At 39.6% G+C, this 25,683-nt stretch overlaps 1 protein-coding gene across 1 annotated transcript in view; it reads left to right on the top strand.

Moving 5' to 3' along the window:
- Window positions 1-25,683, top strand: part of SLC6A17 (solute carrier family 6 member 17) — a 260,585-nt gene that overhangs the window by 73,283 nt on the left and 161,619 nt on the right. The window contains 1 exon segment of the mRNA XM_053706840.1: window positions 11,849-11,975. Within this exon segment, the coding sequence (XP_053562815.1) occupies window positions 11,849-11,975 (127 nt within the window).

Below are 25,683 nucleotides of genomic sequence, written 5' to 3'. Positions count from 1 at the left end.
AGCAAAAGCCATGGTCCGCAGAGAGCTTCTAAAGCATCAGAGGAATCTCATTGTTAAAAGGTATCAGTCAGGAGAAGGGTACAAAAGAATTTCCAAGGCATTAGATATACCATTGAACACAGTGAAGACAGTCATCATCAAGTGAAGAAAATATGGTGCAACAGTGACATTACCAAGAACTGGATGTCCCTCCAAAATTGATGAAAAGACGAGAAGAAAACTGGTCTGGTAGGCTGCCAAGAGACCTACAGCAACATTAAAGGAGCTGCAGGAATATCTGGCAAGTACTGGATGTGTGGTACACGTGACAACAATCGCCTGTATTCTTCATATGTCTGGGCTATGGGGTAGAGTGGCAAGACAGAAGCCTTTTCTTCCAAAAAATAACATCCAAGCCCAGCTAAATTTTGCAAAAACACATCTGAAGTTTCCCAAAAGCATGTTGCAAAAGGTGTTCTGGTCTGATGAAACCAAAGTTGAACGTTTTGGCCATAATTCCAAAAGATATGTTTGGTGCAAAAACAACACTTCATATCACCAAAAGAACACCATACTCACAGTGAAGCATGGTGGTGTCAGCATCATGCTTTGGGGCTGTTTTTCTTCAGCTGGAACTGGGGCCTTAGTCAAGGTAGAGGGAATAATGAACAGTTCCAAATACCAGACAATATTGGCACAAAACATTCAGGCTTCTGCTAAAAAGCTGAACGTGAAGAGGAACTTCATTTTTCAGCATGACAACGATCCAAAGCATACATCCACATCTACAAAGGAATGGCTTCACCAGAAGAAGATTAAAGTTTTGGGATGGCCCAGCCAGAGCCCAGACCTGAATCCAATTCATAATCTGTGGGGTGATCTGAAGAGGGCTGTGCACAGGAGATACCCTCGCATTCTGACAGATTTAGAGTGTTTTTGCAAAGAAGAGTGGGCAAATCTTGCCAAGTCAAGATGTGCCATGCTGAAAAACTCATACCCAAAAAGTCTGAGTGCTGTAATAAAATCAAAAGGTGCTTCAATAAAGTATTAGTTTAAGGGTGTTTACACTTATGCAACCATATTATTTTAGTTTTTTAGTTTTATTTCCCTTTACCTAAAAGATTTCAGTTTGTTTTTCAATCGAGTTGTACAGTTTATAGGTCACATTATGGGGCCTAGTTATCAAGCCGTCAACCTCAAATACGCTGGAATTCCGCAGCGTATTTGTGGCGAGGCTGATTCGCCTTAGTTATCAAAGGCTCGAGACCGGCAAAAGTAGAATTTTGTGACGTAAGCTTCGATCCGCCGGACTCAGTCCGACACAGATCGATTCTTACGTCACTCCAGATGTTCCGCACACAAGTGCGGCACATTCTCACTACTTTTGCTAGCTATCAAAAAACTAGCAGGTACGCTCGGCACTTTTACGGCCCAGCGTACCTGGTTTTCAATCCGCCACCCCTGGAGGCGGCGGATCCCATAGGAATCAATGGGAGTCTGACCATAGCGAAAGTACAAGTTCGCTGCTGACAGACATCCCGTTGATTTCTATGGGAGCTGTCTACACCTAACACCCTAACATGTACCCCGAGTCTAAACACCACTAATCTGTCCCCCCTACACCGCCGCAACTAAATAAAGTTATTACCCCCTAAACCGCCGCTCCCGGAGCCCACCGCAAGCTACTCTATACATATTAACCCCTAAACCGCCGCTCCCGGAGCCCACCGCAACTATAATAAATGTATTAACCCCTAAACCGCCCCCCCTACACCGTCGCCACCTATAATAAATTTATTAACCCCTATCCTGCCCCCCACTACACCGCCGCCACTGTAATAAAATTATTAACCCCTAAACCTAAGTCTAACCCTAACCCTAACGCCCCCTAACTTAAATATTAATTAAATACATCTAAATAAATTAACCCTTATTAACTAAATGAATCCTATTTAAAACTAAATACTTACCTTTAAAATAAACCCTAATATAGCTACAATATAAATAATAATTATATTATAGCTATCTTAGGATTTATTTTTATTTTACAGGTACCTTTCAATTTATTTTAACCATGTACAATAGCTATTAAATAGTTATTAACTACTGTATTTAATAGCTTACCTAGCTAAAATAAAGAGAAATGTACCTGTGAAATAAATCCTAACCTAAGTTACAATTACACCTAACACTACACTATACTTTAATAAATTATTCCTATTTAAAAATAAATACTTACCTGTAAAATAAACCCTAAGATAGCTACAATGTAATTAATACTTATATTCTAGCTATCTTAGGATTTATATTTAGTTTACAGGTAACTTTGTATTTATTTTAGCTAGTTAGAATAGTTATTAAATAGTTATTAACTATTTAATAACTACCTAGCTAAAAGAAATACAAAATTACCTGTAAAATAAATCCTAACTTAAGTTACAATTAAACCTAATACTACACTATCATTAAATTAATTAAATAAACTACCTACAAATAACTACAATGAAATACAATTACATAAACTAACTAAAGTACAAAAAATAAAAAAAGCTGTTACAAAAAATAAAAAATTAAGTTACAAACATGTTAAAAATATTACAACAATTTTAAGCTACTTACACCTAATCTAAGCCCCCTAATAAAATAACAAACCCCCCCAAAATAAAAAAAATCCCTACCCTATTCTAAATTACATAAATTTCAAAGCTCTTTTACCTTACCAGCCCTTAAAAGGGCCATTTGTGGGGGCATGCCCCAAAAAGTTCAGCTCTTTTGCCTGTAAAAGAAAAATACAACCCCCCCCCAACATTAAAACCCACCACCCACATACCCCTAATCTAACCCAAACCCCCCTTACAAAAACCTAACACTAATCCCCTGAAGATCATCCTACCTTGAGTCGTCTTCACTCAGCCGAGCCACCGATGGAACTGAAGAGGACATCCGGAGCGGAAGAAGTTAATCCTCCAAGCGGCGCTGAAGAAATCTTCCATCCGATGAAGTCATCATCCAGGCGGCGCTGAAGAAGTCTTCGATCCGGCCGATGTCATCTTCAAAGAGGCGCTGAAGAGGTCTTCTATCCGGGCGAAGTCATCTTCCAAGCCGGGTCTTGAATCTTCCTTCCGCCGATGCGGAACCACCTTCTTCACCGACGGACTACGACGAATGACGGCTCCTTTAAGGGACGTCATCCAAGATGGCGTCCCCTCAATTCCGATTGGCTGATAGGATTCTATCAGCCAATCGGAATTAAGGTAGGAAAAATCTGATTGGCTGATGGAATCAGCCAATCAGATTGAGCTCGCATTCTATTGGCTGTTCCGATCAGCCAATAGAATGCGAGCTCAATCTGATTGGCTGATTGGATCAGCCAATCGGATTGAACTTGAATCTGATTGGCTGATTCCATCAGCCAATCAGATTTTCCTACCTTAATTCCGATTGGCTGATAGAATCCTATCAGCCAATCGGAATTGAGGGGACGCCATCTTGGATGACGTCCCTTAAAGGAGCCGTCATTCGTCGTAGTCCGTCGGTGAAGAAGGTGGTTCCGCGTCGGCGGAAGGAAGATTCAAGACCCGGCTTGGAAGATGACTTCGCCCGGATAGAAGACCTCTTCAGCGCCTCTTTGAAGATGACATCGGCCGGATCGAAGACTTCTTCAGCGCCGCCTGGATGATGACTTCATCGGATGGAAGATTTCTTCAGCGCCGCTTGGAGGATTAACTTCTTCCGCTCCGGATGTCCTCTTCAGTTCCATCGGTGGCTCGGCTGAGTGAAGACGACTCAAGGTAGGATGATCTTCAGGGGATTAGTGTTAGGTTTTTGTAAGGGGGGTTTGGGTTAGATTAGGGGTATGTGGGTGGTGGGTTTTAATGTTGGGGGGGGGAGGTTGCATTTTTCTTTTACAGGCAAAAGAGCTGTTTTCTTTGGGGCATGCCCCCACAAATGGCCCTTTTAAGGGCTGGTAAGGTAAAAGCGCTTTGAAATTTATGTAATTTAGAATAGGGTAGGGATTTTTTTTATTTTGGGGGGGTTTGTTATTTTATTAGGGGGCTTAGATTAGGTGTAAGTAGCTTAAAATTGTTGTAATATTTTTAACATGTTTGTAACTTACTTTTTTATTTTTTGTAACTTAGCTTTTTTTATTTTTTGTACTTTAGTTAGTTTATGTAATTGTATTTCATTGTAGTTATTTGTAGGTAGTTTATTTAGTTAATTTAATGATAGTGTAGTATTAGGTTTAATTGTAACTTAGGTTAGGATTTATTTTACAGGTAATTTTGTATTTCTTTTAGCTAGGTAGTTATTAAATAGTTAATAACTATTTAATAACTATTCTAACTAGCTAAAATAAATACAAAGTTACCTGTAAAATAAATATAAATCCTAAGATAGCTAGAATATAATTATTATTTATATTGTAGCTATCTTAGGGTTTATTTTACAGGTAAGTATTTAGTTTTAAATAGGAATAATTTATTAAAGTATAGTGTAGTGTTAGGTGTAATTGTAACTTAGGTTAGTTTTTATTTTACAGGTTAATTTCAGTTTATTTTAGCTAGGTAAGCTATTAAATAGTTAATAACTATTTAATAGTTATTGTACATGGTTAAAATACATTGAAAGGTACCTGTAAAATAAATATAAATCCTAAGATAGCTATAATATAATTATTATTTATATTGTAGCTATATTAGGGTTTATTTTATAAGTAAGTATTTAGTTTTAAATAGGATTCATTTAGTTAATAAGAGTTAATTTATTTAGATGTATTTAATTAATATTTAAGTTAGGGGGGCGTTATGGTTAGGGTTAGACTTAGGTTTAGGGGTTAATCATTTTATTACAGTGGCGGCGGCGTAGTGGGGGGCAGGATAGGGGTTAATAAATTTATTATAGGTTGCGGCGGGTTCATGGAGCGGCGGTTTAGGGGTTAAACTATTTATTTAGTTGCGGGGAGGTGCGGGATCAGCAGGATAGGGGTTAATAATTTTATAATAGAGGGCGACGGTATAGGGGGGGCAGGATAGGGGTTACTAGGTATAATGTAGGTGGCAGCGGTGTCCGGGAGCGGCGGTTTAGGGGTTAATACATTTATAAGACTTGCGGCGGGGTCTAGGAGCGGCGGTTTAGGGGTTAATACATTTATAAGAGTTGCGGCGGGGTCTAGGAGCGGCGGTTTAGGGGTTAGTAACTTTATTTAGTTGCGGGGGCCTCCGGGGGAGCCGGTATAGGGGGTAGAACAGTGTAGTTTAGTGTGAGTGCTTAGTAACAGGCTAGCAATAAAGCTGGGAAAAAGCCGAAGGGCAGCGAGATCGGATGAGTGATAACTGTCACAGTCCGCTGCTCATCGCCCCACGGCTTTTTGACAGCTTTTTTTGATAACTTAGGCGAACGTATTCAAGGTCCGCGGCGGCGAAGGTAGGCGAGCTTAGGCGGACGTATTGGGCCGGCGAAGCCAGAAAAGTAGACGGCTTGATAACTACCCCCCTATAGGTGGAAAAAGTTCTGAAATGATTTATCTTTGTCTCATTTTTTTACATCACAGAAACCTGACATTTTAACAGGGGTGTGTAGACTTTTTTTATATCCACTGTATATAGTTAAAAGGTTAAATGTGGAGTTTGACGTCCCAAATTCCAGCGCACGGTTAGAAGGTACCACGGGGAGGGAAGGAGAAGGGAATCCCACTCTGCTACCGCCTCTGGGAACCTATACATGGGCCCGCCCCCTCATGTTGTACCTTTTTGAAGTAATTTCACAAAATTACATTTTTAAATAAAATAGAACGTTTAAAAAAATATAACATGGTGAAATAAAATATAACCTGGTTTAATAAAATATAACATGGTTTAATAAAATATAACATGGTTACATAATTTGGGACGCTAAACTCCACATTTACCAAAAAAAGAATACACAGGCTCAGGTGCAGCAATGCACTACTGGGAGCTAGCTGCTGATTGTTGGCTGCACATGTATGCTTCTTGTCATTGGCTTTCTTGATATGTTCAGCAAGTTTCCTTAGTCAAGCTGCTCCTTCAATAAAGGATAGCAAGAAAATGAACCAAATGTGATAATAGAAGTAAATTGGAAAGTTGCTTAAAGGGACATAATACTCATGTGCTAAATTACTTGAAACTGATGCAGTATAACTGTAAAAAGCTGACAGGAAAATATCACCTGAGCATCTCTATGTCAAAAAGGAAGATATTTTACCTCACAATCTCCTCAGCTCAGCAGTTCTGTGTAAAAAGCTATACTCAGCTGCTGCCCAGCTGCAGGTAAAAAAAATGAAGAAATGAACAGCAGCCAATCAGCATCAGCAGTGCTGAGGTCATAAACTCTTTTACTGTGATCTCATGAGATTTCATAGTAAACTTCCTTAAACTGATTAGGGAAATAATGAGTGTGCACGAATGCTCGCTCCTTTTTGCTGTCCCGGGACAGATTTGCTGCTTAGAAGTCCTTTACAATGGGATGTGGCTACTGAGGAACTTTTGAGGTCAAATAACTTTCTTTTTTACATAGAGATGTTCAGGTGATATTTTCTAGTCAGCTTTTTACAGCTATGCTGCATCTCTTTCAAGTGTTTCAACATTTGGGTATCATGGCCCTTTAAAAATGTCTGCTCTCTCTTAATCATGAGAACAATTTGAGGTTTCATGTACCTTTAAAAAATCAGACATGCAAATATTTTACAATTATATGCATGTACAGAACTTTTACAAATGTGTTTAAAGTGTTGTGGTTGTAATTATTGTTTTTCTGGGTTTCTATCGGTTTACGTTTGATGCACAAGATTCATGTTTTGGGCTATTTAACGCATCTATAAATGTTAATGGCAGGAACGCCCACTGTTGATTGGCTAGAAAAGATAGGTTAAGTGAGCATGAATGAATTTAGAATATAGGCTCTCCATGCATTTAGCACAATGTCTCTAAGTAGTCTACACAGCCTGACCATTAAAATAATTCTGAATAACAAGAAATTAAATGTACAGGAATGCATGTTGTGGCATCCCTGACTGTAAAGTACCCATAGGCAGCTGCCAACTAGTATCTTTAAAAGCCTTTACAATGCCTTTAAAACAAAAGGAAGTGGTATAGTACTTTCAGAGCATTTTATTTTACCACCTAAGGGCTAGATTACAAGTGGAGCGCTAATTTATCGTGCGCACAATAAATAACCAGCCATTACAAGTGGCTGGTTAATGCTACAGCGAGCTCGCAGTAGCACTTAGCCTTCCGAAAATTAATTTTAAAAATCTCCCCCAATATAAAGTGCAGTGTTGTTTTTTTAGAATAAAAAAAATTTAGCATTTTTATTTTTTTAAATAATAATTGCACAAAGCAGTTTTAAGGGCTTAATGTGAGCGGGGGTGGGGTGTTGCAGTCTTTGAGGACTGTGTTATTCCTAAAAAAAATATATATGTATATGCTTATATACATATATATTTATGGGTTACTATGTGTATATACACATATAAACACATAAATATATTTATGTATATATTCATATGCATATATATTTAAAATTTGTTGCCCATCACTGCGTGACTTACCCCCTTTGCTGCGCTGGGTTCTCTGCCATGTTTCACAGCATGAGATGCTCCCATTGAAGCCTATGGAAACGCACTGAACCTATAATACCAGTGAACATTTGCGTCCGCCTGCATTTCTGGGAATCCTGTCAAATACAATACATAGGACTAGATTACAAGTGACGTGCTAACTTTTTTGCGTTATCAATATCGGTTTTATCATGGCTATTTGTATTACAAGTTGATTGTAAATGCGAAAAAAGGTCTGCAAAGAACTTTAACAAATAGATACATACATATACATGTCTAAATATGTATATGCAGGGGCGAAACTACAGGGTTTGCAGAGGTCGCAATTGCGACTGGGCCCCCAAGGGTGGGGCCCCAGCTTCAAATTTTTTTTTTTTTTACAATAAAAAACGTTGACCTGCCACTGCCTGCACTGATATCATGTGAGTGTGACATGATGCCTCGCTAGTGTCTCTGACTACAGGGGTTAGTGTTTCTGTTTTACCCATTGGTGTTTATGTGTGTGTGTATGTGACTGTGTGTGTATTTATGCATGCATGCATGCATGTATGTGTGTGTATGTTTGTGGAACCAGCAAATTACAGACCTTTTTTTACTACAGCATGGGGGGGCGGGGGGTAAACAGTGTCAGTCTATACAGTATCATTATATACAGTACAGGGGGGGCTGGACCATGTCATAGACTACTGTGGTCACTTTATAAAGTACTGGGGCGGGTAGGGTCAGGCCAGCCATCTCACAGGCAGATTACAGAATGTGTCACTAACTCACTATATACAGTACTGGTGGGTTAAACAGTGTCACTATATACAGTAATAGGGGGTCAGACCATCTCACAGACTGTGGGCACAGGGTACCTCCTTTTGCAGACGTGATCTGATTGACATTTTTTCCCCCGTGTTAAATGTAAAAAAAAAAAGATATGTATCAAATTCACTTTCTTTTTTTGGGGGGGGGGGCCCTTCTTAGATTCTTGCACCTGGGCCCTGTGGTTTCTAGTTATGCCTCTGTGTATATGTATGTATATTTATATGTATATATGTGTGTACATATGTATTTATGTATCAACATGTGTGTGTGTATATATGTATTTACAGACATATATACTCATATAAACACATAAATACATATGTACACAAATGTATAAACATATATATGATTGGAGCCCTTTGCAGTTAAGTAGATGAAAACATTTTAAAACATATTTATACAAATTAATTTTTAATAAAGTGTTTAACTATGTATTTGCTGTAATTATTTCACATTCCAATGTTCTTCACATAAGGAAATATATTTTATGTATTTTTAAATAGATATTCCTATATATATCTGTATATATCTATAATCTATACCATAATTATATATATATATATATATATATATATATATAAAACCAAAAAAAATAATATATATAGAAATATGTATTTATGAATAAATAGAACATATTCTGCTATGAGAAGAACATTGGAATGTGAATTATTAATATTTTCATGTCTGGTTAGCATACTTGAGAAAATGTGATCAGGTTTCCGGACGAGTAGGGTGTCTTTTTCCACTTTTTTGCTTTATTGACTTCTATAGGGAAATACTTTAATGAGGTTAAGATATTCTAACTTCAAATTTTTGCACACATCGGGTTAGCACTTTTTACTTTCATCTTTTTAATACAAGCGCTACCCAGCGCATGCAAAAAGCATACTTCTAGCGCAATTATTATGCGAATGGGAGCAATAAATTGCGCTCCACACTTAATCTAGACCATATTTGTGTCCAATAATTTCTTCTTTTAAATCGCATTCTGAAATCTAAATTACTTTTGAAAGCTGAGTTCCCATCATATAAACGTTTATAAATTGAATTTGAGGCAGTGCTGCTGCTGATTATAAGTGGTAAACTATTTAAACAGGCATAACTTCACTGTCTGTATTTGTACTTGACAAATGAAGAACGATTTCTGAAGCCACCCACTACTGAATCTGTATCCCTCGAGCATTGTTCATGTTCCTAGAATTAAGATGACTATTACTGTCGTTACTTAATTCAATATTGTATATTTTTTATATAATCTAAAAACTGACAAATCAATCTACTCTAAACCATGGAATTTAGTCATTTTATTGAGCTTGTCAGTAAGAAAATGATATATAAAAAAAGAATGTTTAATTTAAACTTACAGTAGAATTAGATAACCAGCAAATGCATATTAGCAAGACAGTGACACAGCACTTACTGTAAATTCAAACGAGCAGGAGATTTTTTTTAAAACATTTTTCTTCTGACAAATTTCAATATTTCATTCAATTTCCTTGCCCCCTGTATCATGTGACGTCCATCATTAAATCACAGACTCATACAGGTTTACACTGCTCAGTAGGAAGTTGGTGCAAAGTTTGATACTGGAAGTAAACTAGATTTTTTTTGTTTAAATGGATACTGAACCCAATTTTTTTTCTTTTGCGATTCAGATAGAGCATGCAATTTTAAGCAACTTTCTTATTTAGTCCTATTATCATTTTTTCTTTGTTCTCTTGGTATCTTTATTTGAAAAACAGGAATGTAAGCATAGGAGCCAGCTCATATTCGGTTCAGCACCCTGGATAGCGCTTGCTGATTGGTGGCTATATTTAGCCAACAATCAGCAAGCGCTACCCAGGTGCTGAACCAAAGATAGGCCGGCATGTAAGCTTACATTCGTGCTTTTTCAAAGAAAGATACCTATAGAACGAAGATAAATTGATAATAGGAGAAAATATAAAGTTGCTTAAAATTGCATGCTCTATCTGAAGTATAATGTACAGAGGGGAAAAGAGTTGCTAAATCCTATCAGGACCCCATGCGTGTCAGAAACATAATCTCGTACCAATAGTCTGACACTATAGTGTATGGGTAAAATAACCCAACAATAATATGTGATGGGGGGTGCTCTCTATCCTACTAATTAAAGTAATAAGGGAAGAGAAAAATGGATAGTAATAGAGCACTCAAAATAACATGTAGTAATACTATATAGCAGATAGGGGGCTGTCCAAGACGAGTTAAATAATAAAACTTAACGTTTAATAGTTAAAGTAAAAGATAGATACAAACTATCCATGTGAGAGTATATAAAACTTAGATTAAAATACAGAGCTGGCATACCCAGGTAATAACCATACCTATGTACTGTAATCAAATAACACAGTATAAAGTCAAAAATCGGTATATGCTATGAAGGTTGAGACAGTAGTGAAATCTCAGGCAGGACTGCCCCCAAAACTGCTCACGGATTGCACAGAGGAAACTATCTAAGAAAGAGGATTGACCTCACACAATCTATACAATTCTAAGTGCAATACTGGAGCGATGAAGACCTGTCTGAGTTTAAAGCAAACTGTCAGCTATATGATCTTTTACACAAAATTAAATATTACCAATAATTGTACTAAAGAGAGACATAGAGTGAGGTAGGAGAGCTCATAGCAAGCGCCTGATGCGCATTTCGCCAAACAAGGGCTTTCTCAAATCATGAAAGAATACATTTGGGTTTAGTATCCCTTTAAGACACTTTTAAATCTATTTTCTCTTTCTATGAGAGACACATCGAAAGGGCAACCCATTTTTATTTTAAGAGAATTTGCTGAGGGTAGCCCCAGTGAATGTAGGTAATGTTTTTCCACATGAGACCGGCAACGTTTTGATAATCAGGCCCTTATTGAAAGCAACTTGAAAAGTATATATTTTAGTATCTGTTTATTCCCATCCACCACTGGGCTGCTGCCGATTCTTGTTTATGTAGCTTTTCTTTAGAGAATACAAATGTATTCTAATTTTCAGTATAGGTGGTGGTTTTAACAGGCAAACATCTGTTATTTGAAATGACAAAGTAAAGTTAAAGGATCTATTTATAAATCATGTTACCCATCCAGCAGGTAAAATGGGTCATTGTGAACATTCAAGAAGAGAAAATGTACAAAATCCCTTAAAAAAACAGCTTTGCTTGACCTGTATTCTGAGTCAATACAGTACTCTGCAATCCTCTGTTACATTGGAAAAGAACTCATGCTGACATCTGCGTGATATATTTGATCTTTTTTCACACATGCAGAAATTTCCTGTTGCTAATTTGTTTTGGAAGATGAATAAGACATTTCATTCTACCACATAACTAGCTCATGTATTCACTAATTATGTTAAACAGTTCAATTTGAGAGAACAAGTAATTACATTTGTTAAAGCTTTATTAAATTGTCTGGAGAACATTCTGGTTCTCTGCTTATGTATTTATTTATCTTTCTTTTTTTTTTTTTAACCTAGGTATGCTTCTTTGTGGGACTTTATTATAATGTCATTATAGGATGGAGCATATTTTATTTTTTTAAATCCTTCCAGTATCCTCTTCCCTGGAATGAATGTCCAGTCTTGACAAATGGATCTTTTAGTGGTGAGTATTTTTTTCCAGAGATTTCTGGTTAATATAATTTTATTATGCTTTTAATATATTTCAAAACATTGAGCAATTTGATTAAACTTATTTTCATCAAATGTAAAGAGACAGTAAACACCTTGTAATTACAGGACATTTATAATAACATATTAGACAAATCTAAATATTTTTAAAATTAACATCTTGTTTGCTGCAATTATTTTTCAATAGCCAAACCCCACCCACCATTTGCATAATTTAGAGGAGCCAATCCGGGCTTGAGTTTGCTGTTAACAGGGCTAGCCAGGGTTGTAATGTAAGTATAAAGTGCATTGTTTTGCACACTGTGATCTGTTTTGTCCATTTGTGATAGATATGTAGCAGAGTCAGCCCAGGGGCATTTTCTGCTCCAAGAATTGAAAAAGCTGCAATTTCAGAGCTAAAATACATGAAAATTGTGCAAAATAAATATATTGCAAAGTTTACTATGCATAACTAAACGTTTTATATTACTTACAATCTCAAGGTGTTGTCCTTTTAATTGTTAAAGAAAAATAACTGTTTCTCGTCCTAAAGGCACGTATAGGTTTTGCAACATTTTCACAATTTACAAAAAATGGCTACACACATATTCCTGCTGTACTTTTTATTTTGATTTAATGAGCATGATCTGAAACAAATTTATATGTCATAGGGAGAATAATTTATTGGCTTTTAAATGTATCTGGTATTAACATATTTCAGAGGGAAATAAACTATCTTACTAATGAACCAGTGGTGATGAAAATATGTGGGATAATACAAATTTTGGTACTGCACCTTGTATTGAGAATACAATTATAAGAGAGCGGTTTTCTTGTCATTATAACAAGTATCCCCACGGAATGCACAATGTACTGCAAAGAAAATATAAATTATGTGAGAGAATTGAGTCATTGGGGCCGATTTACCAATTGAATCCCAACAGCATACACTGTCGGCATTTAACATTGCACAAGCAGTTCTGGTGAACTGCTTGTGCAATGCCGCCCCCTGCAGATTTGCTGCCAATCGGCCACTAGCAGGAGGTGTCAATCAACCCGATCATATAGAATCGGGCGGATTGATGTCCGAAGCCTCAGAGCAGGCGAACGAGTTAAGGAGCAGCAGTCTTAAGACTGCTGCTTCTTAACTGCTGTTTCCAGTGAGCCTGAAGGCTCGCGCGGAAACAGGGGCATCAGGGGCCATTCAGCTCTTGATCAATCGGCCCCATTGGCTTAGATTTAATAAAACCTGTGTGTGATACTCATTTGACATAGAAAAAAACTTGCAGCAACACTCAGTTCATAAATATTTGTGGCCGTCCCTTGTAACATCACTATCTATTTTAGTCAAATGGCTAATCATATCTGTCGGCCAATCCAACGCTAGCAGGGGCTGTCATTCATTCAGACCGGATTGGATCAGGATGATTTCAAAGTTAAGCTTTCATGATTCAGATAGGGCATGTAATTTTTAAATAACTTTCCAATTTGCTCTTATCATAAAATTTGCTTTATTCTCTTGGTATTCTTAGTTGAAAGCTAAACCTAGGTTGGCTCATATGCTAATTTCTAAGCCCTGAAAGGCCGCCTTTTATCTTGAGGGAGTTAGTTCATGTGTGCCATATAGATAACATTGTGCTCACATCCGTGGAGTTACTTATGAGAGGGCACTAATTGGCTAAAATGCAAGTTTGTCAAAAGAACTGAAATAAGAGGGCAGTCTGCAGAGGTTTAGATACAAGGTAATCACAGAGGTAAAAAGTATGTTAATATAACTGTGTTGGTTATGCAAAACTGGGGAATGGGTAATAAAGGGATTATCTATATCTTTTTAAATAATACAAATTCTGGAGTAGACTGTCCCTTTAAGGAGCAGCAGTCTTAAGAACCAACCTCAGAATCAGCAATTGCTGCTTGTTAAATGGAGCCCAATAAATCTGCATCTATCTCTTAACCATTTACATCCTGATATGACAAAATCACCTTCAAAACATTACAACTCTATAAAAAAGCCCATGCTAAGTTATCAAAAACGAGAACTTGAGAACCCAGTAGTAAAAAGTCAAATGAAAAATAAAAATGAGACTACCTTGCCAGCTTTGAAAGAGCAAGACATGACCCTGTGGTACAAGATATTTAGCAGGGTCAATAGAGTGTTTGATTTGTGCACGCTGGGCCTAAGTGTAGGTGAAAAAACTCCATCCGTGCCTTTAGAACACTGCAAAATGTCCTGGAAACAAAGCCTATTATGTTATTATTTATAGTGAATTTAAAGGGACATGAAACCCAACATTTTTCTTTCATGATTCAGATAGAGAATACATTGTTAAACAACTTTCTAATTTACTTCTATTATCTAATCTGTTTCATTCTCTTGGTATCATTTGTTGAAGGAGCAGCATCGCACTAATGGTTTCTAACTGAACACATGGGTGAGCCAATCACAATCAGTATATATATATGCAGCCACCAATCAGCAGCTAGAACATAGATTCTCTGATGCTTCTGAGCTTTCTTAGATAAACCTTTTTAGCAAAGGATAACAAGAGAAGGAAGCAAATTAAATAATAGAAGTAAACTGGAAAGTTGTTTAAAATTGTATTCTCTATCTGAATCATGAAAGAAAAATTTTGGGTTTCATGTCCTTTTAATGTGAAACGTTAATAACTGTTCACAAACATTTTATGAATGCAATAAAAAAAATATCAGCATACATAAATAATATTGATTCAAAATGTCATATTTAATCAAAAATATTAACTGTCGCTATACAGTTATAAAACATTATACATTACATACATCTCTATTATAGATATTTATTTTCTTCTTTACATCACAGTAACCAATCAATTTACTTTTAATAAAACTGTTCAAAATAAATACATACAAACATTAGAGTATTTCTACATATACTATTTACAGCGGGACTTTTGTTGTGAATACTCCCCATTTACAGAACTGTACACAATATTCCAAGAGAACAAATCAAATTTCATAATAGAAGCTGGAAAATTGTTTTAAATTATGTGCTGTATCTGAATTGTGAAAGTTTAATTTTGACTAGACATGCACGTTTTGTTTAATTCCGAATCGAAATTCGGACGAATTCGCCAAATTTGGAGATTCAAATAGATTTGAATTTCCAAATTACCCAAGCAATGAAACTAAACTAATCCAAATGCATTTGTAACAAATAAATCCGAATAAGTTCAGATTTATTCGTTACATTCGAATGGCCATGGACTAATCACAATTCAGTATAAAAAGGAAATTTAGTGAGATTGAGTGAGATAGAACAGTAAAATAATTCCATTTGTGTAACTTGGAACCACCTGAATCAACATAACACATACCGAACTTCTGATTTTACGAATCGAATCCAAAACAAATACATCCAAATTTATTTGAATCCAAAACGAATACATTCAATTGTATCCGAATTCAAATCAATTCGAAACGAAATTCGAAAAAATCTGAATCGGTCCGAAATGAACAGAAACAATTTTTTCCGCTGTGCACATGTCTAATTTTGACTCTACTGTGTAATTTGAGCTATATTTTTTAGTTTTAGTTAAACTGAACACAATGTAAAATATTTTGCTTCACCAACACTCCCTAGAGCAGGGATGGGGAACCTTGGCCCTCCAGATGTTTCAGAACTAAATTACCCATGATGCTTAACTGGACACCAGGAGTGCCAAGGTTCCCTAGAGAGACCAAAAAGCAAATTAGAAGCTTTTAAATGATGCAATCAATTAGCTTGTTGAGTGCCGGATACCGAGACCTTTCCCAGCAGGCCAGTGGGCCGCCATCACCGTAGGGCCACTTCTTCACCAGGGAGGTCACAGAGGAGCATTGTGTGCATGCATAGCGCTTTTCTTCAAGGCTGCTTCGCTTCTGTCAAGGGTGTGGGGGACTGTGGCAGGGAAAAGCTGGGCCAGAGGTGGAGGCAGGGGGTGCTTGCCCTGGTCTTTAAATATTTCCAGCATCGGTTTGATTTCCCAGTATGTCCCTGGGCAATTTGCAGCATTTAAAAAAAATATCTTATAGATTCTGCTTTTTGGGATTGTGGGACACTTTTTAGGACAAAATGTATATTATACTGTATGGTACAGTCAGAGAACATGTGATATAATTTTGTTTCCCCCTAGTTTTTTTTCTGCACTGTATCAAAAACTTTCTTTTCGTTGGAGCACAAATACAGTAATAGCGATTGATAAACAAAGTTACTATCATTTCTCTTGTAAGGTGTATCCAGTCCACAGATCATCCATTACTTGTGGGATATTCTCCTTCCCAACAGGAAGCTGCAAGAGGATCACCCACAGCAGAGCTGTCTATTTAGCTCCTCCCCTTCCTGCCACCTCCAGTCATTCTCTTGCAGCTCTCGACAAGCATGGAAGCAGTTAGAGAGATGTGGTGTTATTTAGTTATTTTTTCTTCAATTCAAAAGTTTGTTATTTTTAAATGGTACCGGAGTTGTACTATTTTGGTCTCAGGCAGAAAATAGAAGAAGAGTCTGCCTGTGGTCTCTAATGATCTTAGCAGGTTGTAACTAAGATCCATTGCTGTTCTCACACATAACTGAAGAGAGAGGTAACTTCAGCTTGGGGAATGGCGTGCAGGGTATCCTGCTATGAGGTATGTGCAGTCTAAATTTTTCTAGAGAAATGTATATGCTAGAAAATGCTGTTGATACCAGATTTATTTAAGGTAAGCCTGATTACAGTGATTTAATAACGACTAGTATTAGTAGCTTACTATTAGAGGTAACACTCTTATTATTTTTTCAAACTACTGAAATATAAAACGTTTGCTGGGAGTGCTTAAACAATTTTTTTTTTTTTAACTTTATTTATCAAACGAGAGTTACCATGTGGAGATATCTCTCCCATGAATCACAGAGGATACAAAACCAATAATATGTTACAATTGCATGTTTCCATTAGCATACTGGGGTTGCTTTGCTGCAAGTGCAGCTCATATATTCAACGTCTCCACAATTACACCCAGAGTCTTTCCTCTTAAAACAAAAGGAGTTTTAAATCTGCGTCTTGGGAGATAGTCCTTTTGCGGTAACTGTCCATGGTAGGACCCTCTTTTCCTTTTTACTCCCCTCCCTCCCCTATACCTCCCCCCTCCCTTACCCAAATCTCTCAAATCATACAATGTTCAATAATAACAGAATAACAATAGTCAGAACCAAGCTCAATCTCATCTCTTCATTAATCACGCTGAGACCCTTATAGTGTACTACAGTTTAGGCCTCATTCTCTCCCCTGGGCAGTAGCAAGAAGACAGACCTTATAAAGTTAGAGCAGATGTCCACTACCACATCATTCGTGTTTCTCTTCGTATAAAAAGTTCCATTTACCTCTCAGGTGTTGTTCTAATAAGGCTTCTGTGTTTCTGGGGGGGAGTAAAAGTTGTGTTTGCACAGTGATCTGTAGAGTGCGTATGTAAGGTTCCCATTTTTTCATAAAGGGCCTAGTTCTCAATTGTACATCTCTTTTGGTGTCTGCTGCTTCGTATGTAACCTGTTTGTGCATACTTGTCTTAAGTTGTGATAGTGTGGGGGTCTCTGGACTTAACCAATTTTTGAATATGAGTTTCCTAGCTTGTAGGATAATGTTTGTGATCACATTTTTCAGGGATTTAGGTGTCAAAGCTGGGGCCTCTAGGAATATTATCAGTTTGAGGGAAACTGTCACTTCAGTGTGGAACGTGATTTTTATCCAGTATGCTATCATGCCCCAGAATTTACGTATCATAGGGCAGTTCCACAGCAAGTGCGGCAAATCCGCATCTGATGCTTTGCACTTCTTACAGTGACCGTCTGCGTCTGGTCTCCACTTTTTGAAGATTTTGGGTGGTATGTATGCTGCCTGCAACAGTCTGGTGTGTGATTCTCTGGCAGTCGCTGATAGAGTTGCTCTTCTTGCATGCTGTATGCTGCGCTGTACCACGTCTGTTGTGATTTCAGTGTCTAGGGTGTTTGTCCATGTGTCGCTGATGTGTTTGACTGTGGCTATGTTTGTCGGTTTCATGTGTAGTTTGTAATTTGGGGATATAGACTTACCACCCTGCCCTGTCTTATGTAGGAGTCTGTTTATGTCTGAGTTTTGGTCAGTAAGTTCTGTATGTTGCAGTAGGTCATTGATGTAATGTCTCGCTTGTAGATACGCAAAGTGGTGCGTGCGGGGCAGGTCGAACTGGGTTTGTAGTTCTTGAAAAGGTCTAACCTTCATATCCAACCCATTTATTAATTGGGACACGGAGGTCAACTCCCTGGCTTCCCATGTGGCAAACACTGGGGAATCAATCCCTGCGGGGAATCCTGGATTACCTCTCAAAGGGAGGTATTTCGTGTAGTTAGGGTTAAATTGAGATCTCTTGCACAGTTTCCACCAAGCGCGGAGGGGTTGGGATAACAGTGGATAGTTTTTAACTAGCTTGAGCGTGTGTGTTGGTGCCATATGTGGGATTGCTTGCAAGGACCATGGAGCTGTAACCTGTTGTTCAAGCACTGGCAAGGTGAAGTGTCGTTTCTCTGTCAACCAGTCCAGTACGTACTTAATTTGGGCTGCCTCGCAGTATTCTTCGAGGTTGGGGACAGCCAAACCCCCCGAGGTAACCTCTGCCATCAATCTAGTAGAGTTTATTTTGTGTTTTTTTCCTGCCCATATAAAGGAAAGCATCGCTTTAAGTGTCTGTACATCCGCTTTATGGATGTTGTAAGGTACCATCTGAAACAAGTACAGGAGTTTCGGGAATAGGATCATCTTGACGAGCGTGACCCTACCAGGTAACGCTACCGGTAGTCTACTCCATCTGAGCAACATCTCCTGGAGTTCCTTTATTAGGGGGCGATAGTTAAGGTGGTACCACTCCCCGGGATTCAGAGATAGTTTGATTCCCAAGTATTTGAAGGAATGGGTGACTTGTTTAAAACTGTATGGTAAAGCGGTGCAGGGTGATCTCGGGAGCAGCCAAATAAGTTCCGATTTGTCGGTGTTTATTTTGTAGCCAGAAATTAGGCCAAACTGGTGTATAATTTGCATGACGTGGGGGATATTTGTTTTTGGATTCTGTAGATACAGGATCATGTCGTCTGCAAAGAGAGACAGATGGCACTGGACTTCACCCACCCACAACCCCTCCGACTCCGCTCTGATTTTGATGGCTAAGGGTTCAATGGCAATGTTGAAAAGGAGGGGTGACAGTGGACATCCCTGTCTTGTTCCCCTACCCAGTCGGAAGGGGGGCGAGGGAGTTCCGTTAATCAAAATTGAGGCATGGGGGTTGGCGTACAGGGATTTGATTGTATTTGCAAAAAGGCCTTTGATACCAAACCTATCTAGAGTGCTGAAGAGATGGTCCCAAAGGACCATGTCAAAGGCCTTTTCCGCATCTATCAGCAAAGCGCAGGTTTCCAGGCCCACATTTCCACCCTCCCTGGTCCGGTTCCAAAAGTGGGTCAGTATAAATTGGAGCTTTAACACCGAGGATCTACCCTTCACAAACCCTGTCTGGTCTTGGTGTATCAGCGAGGGCAGAGCCACCACGAGTCTATCCGCCAGGATTTTGGTTAGTAATTTGTAATCCTGATTTAACAGGGATATCGGGCGGTAGGATTGGGTAAGTAATTTGTCTCTGCCTTCCTTGGGAATCACACAGCTTCTGTGAAACGGGTAGAGATCTCTCCCTCCCCCTTCATGATTTTATTGAAGAGAGTGGTGAGTGTTGTCACCACCTCCTCTTTCACTAGTTTGTAAAATTCCCCAGGTAGTCCATCCGGACCTGGGGTCTTGTCGAGAGGCAGGGTGTTTATAGCCTTCATTATTTCCGTCTCTGAGATGGGTGCGTTAAGGAGAGTTAGATGTTCGTCCGAGATGGTGGGGTTATGTATGGTTTCCCAGAAGGATGTTTGTTGTGTTTTGTCTATTTTTTCCTCACTGTACAGGGATTTGTAATAGCTCATGAAAGCAGTCTGTATCTGTGGTGTGGTTGTGTGAATAGTATTCCCTACCTTGATGGCACCTATATATTTGTTAGGTTTAGCAAACTTAGTAAGTTTAGCTAGGAGCTTTTCTGTCTTATCTCCATGTCTGTAGAATTTTGCTTGGACTGCTGTCATTTCCCTAACTGTACTCTGGTGTAGTGACAAGTCTCTAATTGCTTTTGCGTCAGTGTAGTGTTGTTTCGTCGTCGGATTCGGGTTTCGTAGGTATTTATTCCTAGCGCTAATCACCCTTCTCAATTGGTTCTCACTTTTTTGTTTTAGACGTTTTAGCCTGCCGACTGTGTAGGAGGATATAAGACCCCTCATCACTGCCTTACCCGCCTCCCAGAGCAATAAGGTGTCATGTCGGTGTGCGGAGTTCAGAGTCACATAGGTTTTCCATTCTCCTGTAAGAAATCTCTTGAAATTTATGTCCCCGTATAGATACGTCGGGAAGAACCACCTACGGGGTCCCTCTCTGTCTGGAGCAAGATTAAGTTTAAGGCTAATGGGGTATGGTCTGATATGGTCGTGACATCTATGGTAGTGTTGGTGATCTGTTGTCCTAAGGAGTGTGTTGTTAGGAATAAGTCTATCCTGGACAGGGTGTCTTTGGCTGGGGTAGTGCAAGTATAACTTCGCTCTTCTGGGTGCTTATCTCGCCATATGTCAGTCAGTGCCAAAGAGTGTTTGAATTTGGACAAAGTCAGGGAATCTCTCCTCGCGTTTCTATAGGTCGTGCTATGCCTTGCAGCTGTACTAGGGTCTCTGAATCTGTCTGCCGGGGTTTGGGGGCTATGTTGTAATCTCCCCCCAGAATCACTGGGGAGTCAGCAAACTTTGTTACGACAGTGCTAAAGGTTCTCCAGAAATCCTTTTTATCAATGTGTGGGCCGTAGACCCCCCCAACGATAATGTGTTTGTGTTTGAGTTGGATTTTTGTTAACAGATATCTACCTTCGGATCTGTCAAATGTTTTACCAGAGTGTAGTCTAAATTTTTCCTAAAGAGGATAGCTACCCCTCTGGCTCTTTTCTCTTCGTATGTGGTGTGGATAACTTCTCCCACCCACCCTTGTTTTAGTTTCTGATGTTCAACTTTTGACAAGTGGGTTTCTTCCAATATCGCTATGTCTGTGTGTTGGTTTCTCAGATATTTTAGAATGGTTTTTCTTTTAATGGGGGACGTAATGCCCCCAACATTCCAAGATACCACTTTCATGTTGGAGCCTTTAGGGTGTATGTAATGAGTATGTAAGAGTGTGGTAGGAGGAGAATAGACTAGTTCTGTCTTTCACACTTACCACCAGCTGCCCAAGGGAGAGAGTGCATAGCTATCAAGGTGTTCTATTGTAACTTTATTACTGTTCGGCTCTCTGCAAAGTTAAACAACAGATTAGTACGGTAGATATATACAAACACAGATATTATCTTACTTTCGTCTGTAGCAGCTACAATTAGTGAATTACACTAGCTGGTTCTGGCTCGTTCTGACTTTAAACAGTAACTAAATTTGTAAACTTTCAAACTTCACAAAATACCAAAAGCCCTCCCCCCCTCCCCACTCTTGAAAAGGATATATGAGCAGTGTTTAGCACCATTCTCAGTGCGTTATGGCCCTCCAATCGGCCTTAGTAGGTTAAATAGTCCTAAGTGGGTGTTTCAATGTCCCACTTGGCTTTGTCCTGTCTCAGGTGTCTTCGTCTTCTTCTTGCTGGACTTGTTGTGTTCGATCTGTGCGCCACTTGGTTTGATCTAGGAATAGCTGAAGATGTTTCGGAGATTCAAATATCTTTGGGCCCTGTGGCGTTTGAAGTCTCAGTCTGGCTGGATACAGAAGTGCTATGGATTCACCTTGAGCTATGAGGTCTCTGCAGTAAGGCGTGAATTCTCTCCTTTTCTTCGAGACATCTGCGGAGTAGTCCTGGAAGATAAAGATTTTTCTCCCTTCAAAATCGATAGGTGCCCTTTGTCTATACGCTCTAAGTAGTAGCGTTTTATCTTTGAAGTTAAGGTAGCGCACCATTATCTGCCTTGGTGCACCTTCCTGCTGGGGAGCTCCTACTCTGTGTGCTCTCTCTGCAATGCAAAGTATGTTTGTAGGTGGGTGTTTGAGTATGCCTGGGAGAACAGTCTCTACAAAGTTCATTAAGGCCCTCGGGGGGACGGATTCCGGCACCCCAACTATTCTGAGGTTGTTCCGCCTTGAGCGGTTCTCCAAGTCCTCAACTTTGGTTTGCAGTATTCTGTTTTGCCTTTGGAGGGTAGTGATGGAGGAGGCTGTTTCCCTATATCTTTCTTCTCCCTCCGCTGTTTTCTGCTCCACAGCAGTTAGGCGTGCTGAAAAGGCCCTGAGGTCCGTGGACAAGCTGTCCATGCCTGTCTGTAGTTGTTCAATTTTAGGCAGAAAAAGCGCAGACAGCTGCGATACAATAGGGTGTGTGTCTTGCGCCAAGATTGTAGAGGTTTCTGGCGGTGACTGTGCCAGGTCTTGGGTCTCTGTTTGGGTTCTTTGGCGCCTCTCTGAGTGCTTTTGCTTTCCTGCCATGTTGTCAGTCTTTTTGTTATATGGGGTATAATATTTTTGCATACAGGCTGTTCACAGAGAAGACTTTGCTGCAGTTGTGGTATGGCAGGAGAGTTGAACTTCTTTTATAGGACTAGGAGGATTAGTTGTTGTTATGCACCTGGAGGGCTGTGCGTGGGGAGGGGGGTATGTATGGCTCCTGACTAGTGTGTCATGTCTATTATTTCCCCATTAACAGAATTTGTAATTGGAATGATGGGATCCAATTTTGGCTTGGGGTGTATGATTCCTTAATTGTTTGGTTCTTAAGTAGGCAGGAATCAAGTATGGGTGTGAGGTTTTGCACTGATGCACTTACTCAAACTATGGCTTTTAGTGACTTTCCTTATGTACTCAAATGTCTCTGGTGATTATGTCTCGTCGGGTGGAACCAAGACTATTGTGTTTTTGAGGCAGGGTGATTATTATGTGTGCAGGTTTGTGGGACGCTCGTGAGGCTGTCTGTTGCGTATTAGCCCTTTAGGTGTCCCAAAATGGCGTCTCTTTTTGCGCCCTTCTGGAGCGGTACTATATGCTGCGATCCTGCCTGCTCACACCGGGTCTCCTTACCTCCCCTCCTCTCTCGGTATCCTCTGGGTGTTAGTGCTGCGGCTCTGATGTTTTGCGGCGCGCAAGGCTGTCGCGGCCCGCTACTTAGCGGCGTGTTTCTGAGTCTCCTCCGGTGGTGGAGCAATGTTGTGGCTCCTGGCTCTTAGGGTTCCGGCAGTCTTCTGTGAGTGATGCTGCCAAGGATGTGAGCCTTTAGGGTCCGTTGCAGGAGTAAATCTCTCAGTTTTCACACAGGTCGCACGGAGCTCTCTTCTAGTGCGACCTGTTGGATCGCCCGCCCACCGGAAGTCCCCGCTTAAACGTTTTTTATATGCTTTCTGGTGATAAACTTTATTGGGGCCCAGTTTTTTTTTCACATGGCTGGCTAAAATTTGCCTAGGATAGTTTTGTTAGGCCTCTCACTGTGTAGATAGGAAGTGGGAGGGGCCTAATTTCGCGCCTAGATGCGCATTAACTTTTGCAGACTGAGACATCCAGTTTTCCTAAAGGAGTTCCCTGAATGCTTAGGACCTCTCTGAAGGGTTTTGGTGCTTTCCAAAGTTGTTTGTATGGCAAGGTAGGGCCACAGCAGAGCTGTGGCAGTTGGTTGTGACTGTTAAAAAAAAACACTTAAATTTCGTTTTTTTGATCCGTTTTTGAAACTAAGGTGTTAATCATCGATTTGCAAGTGGGTGCAATGCTCTGTTAGCCTATTATACACACTGTAAAAATTTCGTTTAATTTACTGCTTTTTTTCACTGTTTTTCAAATTCTGACCTTTTTTATTATTCTTAAAGGCACAGTACCGTTTTTATTTTTTGCTTGTTAACTTTCTGTAAAGTGTTTTCCAAGCTTGCTGGTCTCATTGCTAGTCTGTTTAAACATGTCTGACATAGAGGAAACTCCTTGTTCATTATGTTTAGAAGCCATGGTGGAACCCCCTCTTAGAATGTGTACCAAATGTACTGATTTCAGCTATGTCTGATACCCCCTCACAATATGCAGAAGCTGAGGAAGGAGAGCTTCTTTCTGTGGGTGATGTTTCTGACTCAGGGAAGATGATTCAACCTGATTCTGATTTGGCAACATTTAAATTTAAGCTTAAACACCTCCGCGTGTTGCTCAGGGAGGTTTTAGCTACTCTGAATGACTGTGACACCATTGCAGTGCCAGAGAAATTATGCAGATTGGATAAATACTATGCAGTGCCTGTTTTCACTGATGTTTTTCCAATACCTAAAAGGTTTTCAGAAATTATTACTAAGGAATGGGATAGACCAGGTGTACCGTTCTCTCCCCCTCCTATTTTTAAGAAATTGTTTCCAATAGATGCCGCCACATGGGACTTATGGCAAACGGTCCCTAAGGTGCAGGGAGCAGTTTCTACCCTAGCTAAGCGTACTACTATCCCCGTTGAGGACAGTTGTTCTTTCTTAGATCCAATGGATAAAAAGTTAGAGGGTTACCTTAAGAAAATGTTTATTCAACAAGGTTTTATTCTACAACCTCTTGCATGCATCGCCCCAGTCACTGCTGCGGCGGCTGTCTGGTTTGAGTCTCTGGAAGAGGCTTTACAGGAAGAGACCCCATTGGACGATATACTTGACAAGCTTAGAGCACTTAAGCTAGCCAATTCATTTGTTTCTGATGCCATTGTTTATTTGACTAAACTAACGGCTAAGAATTCTGGTTTTGCTATTCAGGCGCGTAGGGCGCTATGGCTTAAATCATGGTCAGCTGACGTTACTTCAAAGTCTATGTTTCTTAATATTCCTTTCAAGGGGCAGACCCTATTCGGGCCTGGTTTGAAGGAGATCATTTCTGATATCACGGGAGGGAAAGGACATGCCCTCCCTCAGGACAGGTCTAATAAATCAAGGACCAAACAGACTAATTTTCGTGCCTTTCGAAACTTTAAAACGAGCGCGGCATCAAAAAGCCTGCTGCTGTCTCTAATACAGCATGAAGGATTGGCCCCCGATCCGGTAACAGATCTAGTAGGGGGCAGACTTTCTCTCTTCACCCAGGCTTGGGCAAGAGATGTCCAGGATCCCTGGGCGTTGGAAATTGTATCCCAGGGATATCTTCTGGACTTCAAAGCTTCCCCTCCAAAAGGGAGATTTCACCTTTCACAATTATCTGCAAACCAGATAAAGAGAGAGGCATTCTTACATTGTGTTCAAGACCTCCAAGTTATGGGAGTGATCCACCCAGTTCCAAAGGAGGAACAGGGACAAGGCTTCTATTCAAATCTGTTTGTGGTTCCCAAGAAAGAGGGAACCTTCAGACCAATCTTAGATCTCAAGATCCTAAACAAATTTCTCAGGGTCCCATCATTCAAGATGGAGACTATTCGTACCATCCTACCTATGATCAAGGAGGGTCAATACATGACTACAGTGGATTTAAAGGATGCTTATCTTCACATTCCGATACACAAAGATCATCATCGGTTTCTCAGGTTTGCCTTCCTGGACAGGCATTACCAGTTTGTAGCTCTTCCCTTTGGGTTAGCTACAGCTCCAAGAATCTTTACGAAGGTTCTGGGGTCACTTCTGGTGGTCCTAAGGCCGCGGGGCATAGCAGT

This window comes from Bombina bombina, chromosome 3, assembly GCF_027579735.1.
Source record: "Bombina bombina isolate aBomBom1 chromosome 3, aBomBom1.pri, whole genome shotgun sequence".
Classification (NCBI taxonomy): domain Eukaryota; kingdom Metazoa; phylum Chordata; class Amphibia; order Anura; family Bombinatoridae; genus Bombina; species Bombina bombina.
The sequence above is the reverse complement of the archived record's forward strand: the minus strand, read 5'-3'. Positions and strand labels throughout refer to the sequence as shown.